This window comes from Sander lucioperca, chromosome 20 (genome assembly GCF_008315115.2).
Source record: "Sander lucioperca isolate FBNREF2018 chromosome 20, SLUC_FBN_1.2, whole genome shotgun sequence".
Classification (NCBI taxonomy): Eukaryota; Metazoa; Chordata; class Actinopteri; order Perciformes; family Percidae; genus Sander; species Sander lucioperca.
This window is the reverse complement of record NC_050192.1, coordinates 7,036,262-7,050,522: the sequence shown is the minus strand read 5'-3', so window position 1 is coordinate 7,050,522 and position 14,261 is coordinate 7,036,262. Positions and strand designations below refer to the sequence as shown.

General features: G+C 40.0%; 1 protein-coding gene across 13 annotated transcripts in view; it reads left to right on the top strand.

Moving 5' to 3' along the window:
* The window catches only part of magi2a (membrane associated guanylate kinase, WW and PDZ domain containing 2a), a 243,621-nt gene that overhangs the window by 141,810 nt on the left and 87,550 nt on the right, over positions 1–14,261 (top strand). The window contains exon 1 of one of the 13 annotated variants that reach the window (XM_035995855.1): positions 6,920–7,370. The exons of the other annotated variants lie outside the window; for them this stretch is intronic. Coding sequence (XP_035851748.1) covers positions 7,334–7,370 — 37 coding nt within the window. The 5' untranslated portion in view covers positions 6,920–7,333. Of the gene's footprint in view, positions 1–6,919; positions 7,371–14,261 lie in introns of those variants that run through there. 13 annotated transcript variants of the gene reach the window in all.

The window sequence follows — 14,261 nt, the reverse complement described above, 5'->3', positions numbered from 1 at the left end:
ATCATATGATTATCACAAAAGGCGCTGATTATTGATCACTCCATCTGTGGAGTGATCATCGTTTCAGCTCTAGATCTTAAAGATTTTGATGGCTCTCATGCTGCATTCACATCACCGGGCGTAGAATGTATCAATGGGGAGCACTGCCATTTTTAAGACTAGTGAGCATTCACGTGATTGGACAGCTAGCGGAGTCGATGTGTGTGACCTTGACAAATGGACTTGGCTGACATGATGAGGCATTACTGTTTGTGTGTCTTCTCTTTTTTTAGTTTGGATTGTCCACGTCAGATGTAGTCTCTAGGTTTTCCAGTGCTCCATATGATTTGGATTTTGATGTGAACTGTACGTTATTAATGACAGGAGCGTTGCATCAGACATCTTTTGGAAAATGTGTTGTCTAATCATTTGGCCGTGTGGGTGGTGATGGACTGCCCTGCTGTTGTTTTTAGTCATCATGATGAGCACAGGTGTAAACAAACACATTGTTTTCCTGCTGAGGTATGAACTGTCAGAGCAGCTAGAATTACAGAATGTCCATTCTCACACCTGGACAGGTGAGTGACCCATCCATCTACTGTATGTTTATAGTGCCATTACACCTCTCTCTCTCGCTCTCTCTCTCTCTCTCTCTCTCTCTCTCTCTCTCTCTCTCTCTCTCTCTCTCTCTCCTCTGTGTCAGTCCTCTGTCTATCCCTAGGGGGTGTCTCTCTTTGTATTTATTGTCATTAAGCTGCTTACTGTTCTCCCATCATCCATTCATCGCTGTGACTGTGCCAAAGCCTTTTTTTCTAGAGTTCTTCTACATATATTATTCATTTGATTGACTCCCCCTAATCGCCTCACAAGTGGCAGAAATTAATCATTCCACAAATCCCGTGATTTGCATTCTGTTCGGGGAGTTTTGGTGTCTGTGTTTAGGGAACCAGAGTTTTTTCCCCCCATTTGGAGCTTTGCATTAGACAGGGGAGCCAGTTGGAACAGGTGTAGGCCAAAAGAGAGTCACTGAGAGCAAGGGAGGGCCACTTTGCTCACAGCCAAAAAATCAATGAGGATATTCAACACCAGCCTATGGTTTTTATGGTGGCCCATAAAAACCCCATTGAAAAAGTATATATGGCATTGAGATGAGTTCTCTGTGAGTGAAATTGGATTACGCCTAGTGTAAAACTGAGCGTCTGGCCTTTTTCACTCTCTCTTCCTCTCTCTGTCTCTCTCGCTTCCCCCCTTGCTTGCCTCACCCACCCTTCAACCATTAAACTCTATAGGAAGGGAAACCTAATTACATAGCTGAAAGTGGCCATAGTGAGCACTATTAAAAGGATCCAATTAAAGTTTGTGCAGCGCTAGCAGCAGCATGCTGGTGAGGGATTATTTGTGGACGCGGAATTTGATCTGTCGCACTGAGAGAGTCGTCCATTGGCCGAGCAATCTGAGATGGATAGCGAGTGGGAGGGGCAATCCTGGATCCTGAATTAATGGATACTTGTATCAAAGAGGGAATGTAAGAGAGTGACAGTGTGAGAGAGAGAGAGAGAGGGGGGGGGAGATGGTGAGGAAAGGGAAAGAGGCTCATAGTATCAGAGGTACAGTATGTGAATGCCTTCACTGCTGTTTGATTTGATTTTCTAAAAGTTAATTTAGTTAAGAGTCATTGTGCGGTTACTGCAGAGGACTGTTTGACAAAGAGAAAGCTGTAGCTTTTGATGGTGATCCAGACTGGGTTCTTGGCCATTAAACACACATCAATTACAGCTTTTGAAGTAAGGCTGTGTAATTAATCGAATTTTGATCACACTTTCAATTTTGACTCCTAACCATCACAAAAACAATGCAATCGAGAAAAACGATCATTATGCACATTGCATTTTGTAGTAAACTCTTATTTTGGGGAATTCAAAAAGTTCAACGGAAAAAGTATTAAGGGACATTTTACAGTTCAAGGTGTCAAAAGTGGTTCACTGTTTTTTTTCAGTTCAATACATGCAAAATCTTATAAAAATATATATATATTTTTGCCCATCATTTCTGACAATTATAATAACATATTGCCAGGTAAGATCTGGGAGACAGAGATAGTTATTTAACATATGCAGTGTTTATCCCATATAAATGATCGTAATTATTACCTTTCGACTTTCAAACTGCGTTCATGCCAACATCTAAGTCATAATTTCAGTCCATATTGGTCTGAATGTTCAGATATACTATATCTGTCTTGAAGCTTAATAATACAGAAGGGCCTATTACCCAAACGCAGATGACTCACATCAGCCAAAGTTTGTCGTTTCAGATAACTAAACCCAACTTTATTGAATATAGTGCTGTATTGCCAAAGCACAGTATTTTTGACCCTCATGAGTGAACACTGACAGGGAAATGTACAACTAAGAGTTATATCAAGTTAGATCATTGTTATTTTGCCTTGGTGTTAATGTTTACCAGATAAATGATTTGAGTCGTTTGAATCCATCACTGATAATTAGCTTTTTAACATTTCATGTTGCAGTTCAGTTAGTTACAAAATATATGTTTCCATCTCAGTCCTTCATGCTGAGTAAAAGACTTTATGTGTAAGAAGAAAAAATAACCCACGTAACTAACAGACTTATTTAATTCAAATAAAACAACGAATACTCATGCAGTAATTCTTGTAGACAAAAAGTAAAGTTTCCCGAGTTCATTCCTCTTCTGAAAAAAAACCACCTAGCACCTCCTCACTCCTCTCCATCCTTTAGTCCACCTTCAGATGAGCGAGTCTATCTGAACACAACCTTCATTGTTATTTATGGAGAAAAAAAATGTCCACAAACCATTGTTTACCCCAAGCGTGGCACGTTACTCTGAAAGACTTTGTTTTCCCCCCCTTTGAGCTATTCATGGCTTTGTATCAGCCTGGACACTTAAAAAATTTGTCGGACAACTCGGAGTAAATTTTAGTTGACGCATGAAATTCCTTGAATGCAACACTGACTAACTAAATCAATGCTTGTTCTTTTAGATGTCAACGTTCGTTCTTTTAAAGTCACATTCGTTTTTTTTAAATTTACCACAAGTGCCATCATTAGAGCTTTTTTTTAAGTCACAGCACTTCCCAAGGTCCCAGCGAAAATCTTCTTCACCAGCTGTGGTCATTCTGCTCAGTTTAATTGCAATACAGTTGCGACAGACCACAGCTTGAGGAAGAAATACAGGCTTTTTTGTCTTTTTGCTCATGGCTCAAATAGTATGCCCAAACTTACTTTTTCCAGTGATTTCCTGTTTCTAAGATAAACGCTTGTAAACTGGCTTTAAACACCTGAATAACTTGAGATCTTGCATCATATTTGTCAAAGGCAGCCTTTTTTTAATATAAAAAGTAATCCAGTTGGTTGTTTTTAGTATATCCATGAAACAGTGAAAACAGGTATTGGCTAATTCATTCTTTTTCAGTAATCCCTGTTGGGAATTCGTAGGGTACAGATTCAATTATTGGCAAATTATCAAAGATGTTTTATCAATATTAATAAAGTTATGAATATGGTTATTAATAACTTTATCAAATCAACAAACAATCAAAACGGGGCACCACCCTGGAATCAGGGACCAATAATCAAACTGTGAAATAGTCTCATTTAGGTGGTGTTCCCTTTAAAATACCGATCTGAATTAATTTGATTAATTTCTAAAGGAACAAAGGGAAGGGTGAATTCGAGCACTGACCTGTGTTCAACCAGCAATTATTACAACAAAATACACAAAATAATCACAGACAACTGCTATTTAAAATATAGTAGAATTTATTAACTTCAAAATTATCAATGGCCAATCAATAATCCTTCGATCAATTAAAACCAATATACCTTTTTTTTTAAACTACAACAAAGCAAAAACAAACCAGCATGTGGTGAGACACTGTGTGTGTGTGCGTGTGTGTGTGTGTGTGTGTGTGTGTGTGTGTGTGTGTGTGCGTGTGTGCGTGCGCGTGTGCGCGTGTGCGTGTGTGTGTGTGAGCGGTTAGTGAAAGAGGAAAGAAAGCCCCTTAGAGAAAGAAAGACACTTTGAAAACCTGATTATCTCACTCAGTACAATAACTAAAACTCAGTGAAAGGGGAGTTAGCAGGTATTAATTACAGTCTAACAAGCTAGCTGCAATATTCAACACAAACATATCAACCAGTGCACCGTGATCAGAGTATATTCACAGAAAATAATGGGACCCGTGGTCCCGATCACAGATTAATAATCAGACGTGCACCAATAGCACATTATTAATCAAACACATTAATGGTAAACACCGGCAACATTAGCCTTTACACATTAATAAAACACACTATTCCTCTGCCCAGAAAACCTTAAGCCTTCTTACTGTGTGTTCAGTCCGTTCGTGTCTGCCCATAGCTTTCCACGCTAAAACAGAAACGGTCCGTGTCACGCGTCAGCGGCCACGGAGAAACTTTCTGATCCCCAGGGCAGCGGGGAACAAGCCAGAGTCGACTTTGAAGAAACAACGGTGTCCGTGTCCGATTTTCTTCTAGAGAACGTCGTCGTTCTCTCTGCAGCGTTGAAACACAATGTGTGTTTCCTAGGTTTGGGTACCGTTTGGATTTTTACGATTCCGATGCCAAACCGGTACTTTTAAAACGATTCAGATTCCTAAACCGATTCTTGAAAAACTGAAAAATGACATCAAAGAAAGGCTCTTTTTATGGAGTTTTTTTTAAAATTGAAAATTATTTAAATTTAACAATATATTAACGTTTTAAAGTACTTAAATATATAATAAGTAAACCTAAGTCACCTAATAATAATAATAATAATAATGTATACTTTATTAATCCCGCAAGGGGAAATTACAACACATGACTACAATAATTTAACAAATAACAGTTACACTATTAACAAGTAACAACTAAATAAATGTTGTTGAGTTGGTATGCCAACCAGCTTCAAACTTTAGCAGTTCTTTTGCAGAAAAAATACCATATTTGCCTTCTCTGGCAAGAAACAACCTCTCCTGACTTATGGCATGTCCTGCACAGGAGAAAACTCTCTCAGATGGTGTCCAAGAGGCCTGGACACACAGGTATGAGTTTGAAAGGGCACCAGGCTACAGGGTCTTGTCCTGAATGATAGACTAGCAGAGCAAATGTAATATGTTTACTAGCGATCACGTTCAGTGAATGGTTTACGTCCGTTTTGGTGAGCCCAGAGGGAAAATATGCCATTTAAAAAGTAGCCTACATTTACGATAGCTTGCTAGCGGTAGACTACAGAGAAAGTGTGATATTTTTACGTCCGTTTCGGAGCGTGTACAAAAAGCCGTCTATCAGCTGTGATTGTAGAGTGCATGTCGGGGGAATAGCGCGGACACGTGCTTCACACCGCGAGCGGGCACGTGCGCCACTCGGCGTAGAAGGGAGAAAGAAAAAAGAGTATGCCGCTGTCCGAAGCGACAGAGGGAAAATATTTCAGTCGGAACCGAAATTTGCGTTCTAATCCGGTCCGAATACTACCGTTTGCGTAGGAACCGGTTCCATAGTGGAACCGGGTTTCGGTACCCAACCCTAGTGTTTCCAGGATCCCTTAATTAAATCCACTTTGTTTCAAAAATGGAACTTTTTAGCACAAGCGCTTGTGTGCTTCCTTCAGCAGCGTGAGCCAGCAGCAGAAGACAAGAGTTTTTGGGTGCACAGGCTATTTATAGTTTAAGGCCCCATGCTGTGTTTGAGGAACCTCTGAATCAATGGGAAGAATCAAAGTTACAGGAAGGTGCGAACCTTATCTGCAGCCCCCTCCCTGGAGCCATTTTGTGACTCTTCTCCTCCTGGTAGTTTGGTGACAAGGGCTGTGGGTTTTCCACCTAGGCCCAGATCTCTTTGTCTGTGTCCACATGTGCCACATGTGTGTCTTGTCTCCAGAGGTCAGTTTAATCTGAGGCCTTTTTGGTTAAAATCAAGTTTAACACAACTGCTGGTCCCAACATCCCGTAATCAGACAAACAAACCAACAAACAAACAGACAAACCGAGCCGAAAACATAACCTCCTAACCTCGAGGTAATAAATATGACAAACAACAGGAGTGACAAAATCCAGGAAAAATAGCTTTCTTTTGTTTTACACAATCTTTAAATGTTTTGACAGTTAAATTCCACAACACAGAAATAATGGCATATTCCTTCAGTTGTAATCTCCGGTCGCTATAACAGTAGAGGTAAGACTAAGAGCTTTTTATTCACATTTTACACACACATTTTACACACACACACACACACACACACACACACACACACACACACACAGCCGCTGTAGGTCCAGTAGCAGGAAAGGGGCAGAGGTGATGGATGGCTGTATGAGATAGCTTAGCTTCTGGTATTAAAGGGCCAAGAGGTCTCAGTATGAGATGATTACTACCATACGGAGTGTGGTGATTATTCCAGCCTCTCTGACCCAGCGGGCTGTCGGTTCAAATCCCTCACTTATTGATGCAGAAAACAAATTGGCTCTCCTAATGTTGCAGCTGTTGACACTGGAGGACTGTGGATAGATGGCGTTGGATAGAAAGCAGAGTTTAAATGGGGGTCGATGGGATACATGTTAGGTTGTTGTTCTGGCAGGACGGGCAGTCTGAGGCTTCGGGCTAGGCAGTCCATCACAACTGTTATAAATGAATAAAAACTGCACGGGACATCCTGACAAACAGATTGTGTCATTGAGTGGTAATGTGCCCGAGCCAGTGTGGCCTCGGCTGGGGGGGATTAGGCTGACAAAGCAGCACGTTCACATTCCTGATCAATGCACACACACACACAACCTGAAAAACACCCACCCCAGGGCCACATATCCAAACAGATGACATCAGCTTTCCCTTAATCTCTCTATATCTCTGCCCTCTCTTTCTCTTCCCTCTTCTTATTCTCTCTTTGTACCTGCCCATTGTTGGCTGTGTGTGTGTGAGTGTGAATGTATGCTGCAGTCCTCCCTGGATTCAGAGGAAAATTGGAGTAGCTGCTAGGAAAAGGAAACGGCCTTCTTGTGTTTTCGCTGATGTTTTTTGGGGGGGGGTATCTCGTAACGCTCGCTCAGCTGCTGCCTGTCAAGATTTTCCTCCACAGCTCTGAATTATTAGTGTGTTTGGCTTTTTTCTTCTTCTTCTTTTTCTTCATTTCAACATTCTCCTCCCCCCTGCAAACTGACTGATTTTCATGGAAGTTGGGATGCGGAGCAAGACCAAAGGCGATCTCTTTTAGTTGCTGTTGGAGGAGCAAGAAGAAATAGATGGAGCCTGCTATGCGATGAAAGGAGTCATTCACATCTTCCCACAAGAGAGACCGAGCTCTGATTCAATACTCAATGATAACAGATATCATGATGACATCCCTGTGTAGGGGTAGGTTGTTTTTACATTGTATCTTAGCTGCAGACTGCATCACATGTGTGGGATAGGCATATATATATATATATATATATATATATATATATATATATATATATATATATATATATATATATATATATATATATATATATATATATAAGCTTGAGTTGCAACCTGAATGTCTGGCATTCTTGTTGCTGCCAACTTTTGGGATTCACTACATACTACTACTATGTCTTGTCCCCAAATGTGTTTGATACAGCACTTAATCAATACAGAGAGCTCATTGCAATGACAAGCCGATCTGCCACTGTCATGGACTCTGTGGTAGTTTATCACTCTCTTAAGTGTTTGAATGCTGTGCATGAGCTCTAGAGTAACATCTGCACTTTGCTGCGGACTTAGTATTCACTCAGCATCAACAGTTTAAGTGTCATTACTGGCCATTAACTAGAGGATATGTAAGATGTTTTTCATGCTCCTGTCTTATTTTCTGCATTTTTTGGTATCGGGACTAGAGCCACAACTAACTCATTATTTTCATTATCAACTAATGGGCCATTTATTTTATTTTCACATGCATACAATAAGCAGCAAATCCCCAAAACTGAGAAGCTGGAGTCAGAATGAATGTTTGGCAATTTTGCTTGAAAGCAGATTTTGAGGATTAATCAATTAATAAAATGGCTGCTGATTAATTTTCGGTCAATTGACTAAATGTTTACCTCTAACAAGGAGTCAGCTCGGCAGCCTTTCCTTGTTCCTGATTAAATTCATATTGCCTATAGTCTATATTCACGACCTTCCACTTCCGGGATTGCTCCGTTGCCGCCGGAAATTCCGCCGTATGTCTGTTACCTTACGATTTCTTTGTGTTGGTGTTAAACTCTGGTGGATTTATGAGTGTAAGGGGCACTTATTATAACTTTTCAAAAGAGGAGAGAGAAATAAAAATATCAAAATAGTTTACTCAGAACATATAGCCAGCATTTATTAAACATCAATTATCAAACCGTATGACCTTGTTTCTCTTTTCTTTTGTAATGTCCTTTTAGTTGTGAAAATCAGTATTTCTCTTAGTTTTCAACCTTTTTCCACATAAGTTGAGAAAAACAGAAAATAAAATGACCTCAGAGCTCTGATGAAATAACCCCAAAATAATAAACCAAAGTCCATCTACCCGGGTAGTATGTTTTTTGTGGTGAGATCTTGCGCTTATCTGTACGATGCAATGAAGAAATGGTGAGTAGAAGCAGTCCGTGTTGCAGGCAAGATGATCACCCACGCCCTCTGCTACTCTGCCTCGCGTGTCCAATGGCGAACCCGTCCAATGAAACTCTCTCTCTCACAAATCATGCATAAAAAAACAACAACCGGAGAAATAGAATACAAATAAGTAAACTCCTTGTCGTAATTTCGACCCTTTGCTCTGCCATTCCTTCCTTAGAAGTAGGTTTGGTGGAAAAAAACATTTTAACTAGCTCTTAATTGTTTGTTTCTTTTTAACTTTTTTTACTCCGTGTGGAAAATCTAAATATGGCTTCAGCTCACTATCGTTCTGCTGTTCCCGATTTTCTCCTTCTCTCTAAGAATCAGTGTAACAGTTTCCCCTCTATGCAGCGCCACCACTGCCACCTACTGGACAAAATATGGTTTGCAGAGAAAATATAACTACAAGTAATCAAGAAATTAGATATTAAACTAGAAATAACCTAATTCTATCAGATCTTCTATCAGATTCTATCTATCAGCTATCTATATATACTGATTATGTAGTAATTGAATAATGAGTGGTACTCTGTGGAGTTTGTGACCGGTACTAGTGCTGGAGATTGAGGTTTTTTGAGCGTGTCGTCATTTAGTTTGTATCACACGAGCACGAGCATGCAGCACATTTAAACACATTTCTGTTTCCTCTACTGATTGAAAGTCAGTGGTGCTAATGCGCTAAGAAACACAGCAATCTGCTAACAAAGGCAATGAAGAAGAAGACTGCGAGCTAGAGAACATGGCTATAGACAATACAAAATATTGGCTTTGCAGATGTTTTATAAGGAAGGAAATGCGTTCATACATTTGTTAAATCTCAAAGATCTCAACTTCTGTTCCTTTACAAGAAAACTTCACAGGTACCATAAATGTAATCAGATTACATTTTTATATTGTGTTAACATGCTACCATACATATCAATGATGATTTCTAACTTATACAGTAACTAATAATTTAGAAGCTCAAATGATTGCTTTTACTTATGTGTACAGGTTATTTAACTCTAACGTCAGATCTGCTGAAAATATATAATGTGTAAATTTATCATCAAAATACATCATTTAACTGCATTAATAGATTTTCAGCCCATTTACAGGGATGTCTTCTCACATTTTGACAGGGTATTTATTATCAGATGCTTTAATCTGTGCTCACTTGATGTAGTTTGGCAGAATGTGAGGCTCCCGGCTTCACACTGACGTGTTTGAATAAATTAGATTTCAAGCAGCCCTCCTTGATCTTCTTACACGAGAACAGTGTCACTGTGATTTTATTAGGAACTTTGTAATAGTATCTATGAATGGTGCTTACTTGCATTAAGGTTCTAGGGAGAAAATGCTGTTTTGGATATGTGAGCAAAATGAATTAAGTTTGGAAAATGCTTTGTAATCTTTGAGAGTTTTTGGTTGAATTTGTCAGGCAGCAAGCAGTGGCTACTGTGAGTTGACAAGCAACAAGAAACAGTTGCAAATGGAATATCATGGCAAATGTTTTGCAGAAAACAAAGCCCAAGACATCATCTGCTCAGAGGAAACGCATAAAAATGATTTGTTAAGTCTAAGGAAAGATGTAAGTAGTTGTCTTACAATTTATTTCTGCTAGTTTGTCTCTTTAATGACTATTGGAATACATTATTTAGAGGACACTTTGTGAAAGTCGTGGTATGGAAATTGCAAATTACAAATGGTGAAATATCCTCTTCCAGAGTGGTTACATCATAGTCAGTTTCTGTCTTATATATGTGGTCTGCAATTATGTGTTTTTGTCCAGAATGTGCCAGGAGATTAGTACCTTTTAACTTTTAAACTACTGGCCTTCATTATGATTCCCCCTTTCACTTCTTTATCAGCCCTCTCCACTCAGTTCTCCCTTTCTCTCTCCTTGGGGGAGGATGCAGTCATCAATATCTCTGGCTGTGTTACAGGCGGTCCACCCAGCACCTCCTGGAGGGCAGAGCTATTAATGGAATTCAGGGGAGGGCGGCAGAGGGCCAGCAGGCAGGGGGAGCGTGGTTCACTGCTTGGCTTTCTCCAATCTATCCCACATTACTGGCTGTCAATAAGCAGGGGAGCAACACACAGTCAATCTCACTGAACTTGAATGAACCTGAAATGTCATTAGGTGTGGGGTAGATGAGAAAAAAAATGACTGATCTCTGATCAAGAACCAAAAGTGAGGTTTTGCATCTGAGCTTTGCCAAGGAAGCAAAACATTCCCGCTCAATTTGATTAGACTGCAAAGCAGTGATGTTAACTTTCATCATCAGCTCAGTGAAAACAGCAGCCTCCTCTGCACTCCCTGCTCGATAGACTTTATTACCGCTTAAATGATATGTAATCACAGTTGATTAAGACATTGCTCTGCATCATCAGTGAAAACTGTGAATAGGCACATCGCCACACTTGCTGTCTGTGAAGGCAAAGTGCAGTGAAAGCAGCTTTTGTTGGTGCGCTGCAGCGGTTCACTGTCCTCCATCAGTCCATTTGCCCACAGGCGGCAGGCAGGCGCTGAATGGCAAACTAATCTATCCCTCTAATGCAAGGGCATTACGGCTGCCCGTCACTTCCTAATTGGCTAATGGCAAGATTAGGGTGGTTACAATTGGCTGTGCTGACACTGCCGTGGCCAGTCATAACAGAGGGTTTAGGTCGTGAAAGGGCAGGACCTGCCTTATACACCGGCCTGATGCAATTGTCCACAACACTGGGCTGTTAGAACAGTATAAAAAGGGGTGGTGAACACTGCTGGAGCTCAATGGCTGGATTACATTTTTATTACTTTGTGCATTTAAAATGAGTGTGGAGTAGAAGGTTAAATAAACAAGAGGGAAGGTGGAAATAACAGAGAGGAGAGGCTTAAGCAAAGATGATGCATGCTGTAGATGAATGAATACAGTCTTGTTCTGTCTTGAAGTATGTCACCTCACTGTGTGGCATGTATTTCCTCATACACCACAGAGAAAATTCAGATATACTGCACTAAACTAATTAAAGACACTCAATGAATGGCTTACAAGGCCTGTATTTTGCTGTGTGTGTGTGTATTAAAACCAGAGGCAAGGCATTCATTTAGTGATAACAAGCTGCTTAACGTTATTGTCCACCCAAAGCTACAGCAATAACAGTAAAATATATGCAGTGCTCTAGTTGTTTAATTAATTTAAGTATACTATCATTGCCACCAATTGTCAGTACATTAAGGAGAACAGTCACCTGTTGCTGAGCTCAACTTAATGCTAACACTAAAAATAGAAATATTGTCCACCGAGATTGTTGTCGTTTAGCAGGTTTAATGTTTACCATGTTCACCATCATAGTTTAACGTGTTAGCGTGCTAACATTTGCTGATTGGCACAGCTGAGGCTGAGGGTAATTTCATTATTCATGATACACAAATTGAAAATTTGACCTGATGATGATGCTACAGAAAAGGTTAAGGGATCACCTGAGAGGGACATAAAGGTCTGTACCAAATTTCATGGCAGTCCATCCAATAGTTGTTGAGATATTTGAGTCTGAACCAAAGTGGTAGACATTGCCAATCCAAGAACGTGACTAAAAACATTTCCAGGAGCTGATGGCAAGGCCACCAACACTATAAAAACCTTTCTAGGTAGAAAATCCAGAATTTTAGAATCTCTCAGTAGTATTGAAGTGTTCAAATCTGGCTGTTTTGCTCAGATTCAGCTGCTCCACGTTCCGAGAAAGAGAAGGTGTCATGTTACTAAACCGTTTCTCCCTCACCTTCCTTAAGCTTTCAGCCTGTGGAAGTATATTACTCATGCAATATGTCCCTTATTTTCTGCCTCCCTGTCTATATATATAATTTTTTTTTTTAAGATTCTTTTTGGCCATTTTTAGGTCTTTATTATTGACAGGACAGCTTAGAATTGAAGGGGGAGCGAGAGTGGGAATGGCATGTACACAATCAGTATATCCAAACATTAGAGACAAAATTTGAGTCACTTCTGATATTTTTTTCTCTGTGGTTTCAATTGCTTTACACCTTGCTACGTAACTGTATGGAAATGATTAGTTTAAATGCTCATGGTATAATCATTTCTTCAGGGTCTTTACACATGCTTTGACTTGTCATAAATGTGCAGTACAATGTCTATCTACGATGCCTCATGATCTTCTCTGGATATAAAGCCTTTGTTTTCAATAGATTTTCTGGGTCCGTGTTAAGCCGTTTTATATTGCCTACAGTTATCTCAGGTTCTGTGTGAAGTCGGGCAAAAAGGTCATGCATTTAATATAGTGTTTTATTAACATAGGGATAACTTAGAGCGATGTTAATGTATTCTGTAGGAGCAGTAGTTGCGGCTATGAAATCACCACAGGTGTTTAGCTGTGACCGGGGCGTCCAGTAATAGTGCTCAGCTGCACAAGTGAGAGTTGGACTTGTGGCCCGTGGTTGTGGAGTTGAATCTGGCTTGGAGGACGTACTGGAGAACAGCAGGATGGCTGTAGGTTACGAGAGCCTCAGCCCACGCTGCAACTTAAGCTGCTCTCTCATCCATTACACATGCTGCCTCCCTTTCTGCATCCCTGTTTCTGCCCGTGCTTGCCTCTTCCTCCTACTATCACAATCTCAATGGCCATTGTCATTGCTCTCTGTCTGTCTTTTTGTGCCCTTTTTCTCTCGTTTGTTCACTTGTATCCCAGGAGAAGAAACATTCCTCATGAATATTCCAATGTAAACAAGGGACAAATTACCTGTTATTTACTAGTTCACTATTCATTGTCATGATCTGTTTGTTGTCTGTGGAGACTGCTACCGTAGAAGCAGCAGTAACATTTAAAAGGAGGATTTATACTTCATTTTAATGGTGCACGGCAGATGATGCTCCCAGCATAGGAATTGATTGATATTGTTAGATTTCATCTATTGATAGCAGCACCTCTTTGTGTCATGCTTTAATTGCAGTGTACCCCAAAGTCATTTTCTTTACATTCTTTTATTCACTTTGTGATATAGAGGGACAATGGGAAGGTTTGCCTACTAAAAACCACACTATTGCCATGCAATCTTTTAACGCTGAAGTAATCATTAAAGCCAGGGGCATATTTGCAGTGTCAAGCTTTCAGTTTCATCTTACAGTGGTTATTTTTTTTTTGCTACTGTTTCTTATTCAGTCTCTTGGTGCGACTAATGTACATTAAATATACACACACAGTACTTATATATAAATTTCATGAATTATTATTACTATTATTATTACAACACTGCCTGTGACATACCTGGGATCTCTTAGCTGTCATTTCCTGACACCTTCACCAGCTCTTGCTGATGGGCTCAAATTAAAACCAAAAGCTTGAAACTGCTAATATGCCTCTTTATGCCTTTTTTTGCTCAATGGTGTTTTAAGCCCCCAACGTCGACTTCAAGGCAGCGCTGCGACCGTCGACTTCAAGGCACCTAAACCTAACCTTAACCCTAACCATTGCCTAATCCTAGTGCCTTCAGGCAGCGCTGCCTGGAGGACAACGTTGGGGGCTTAACCCAAACACCCCTTTTTTTGGAGTAACTCTATACATCTTTAAATTCTTTGATGTTTACATCAAAGTACAGTTTGTTATATATGTCTGTATAAAGCAATTCTCCAACTTACTTTTCTTCCCAATCAACAA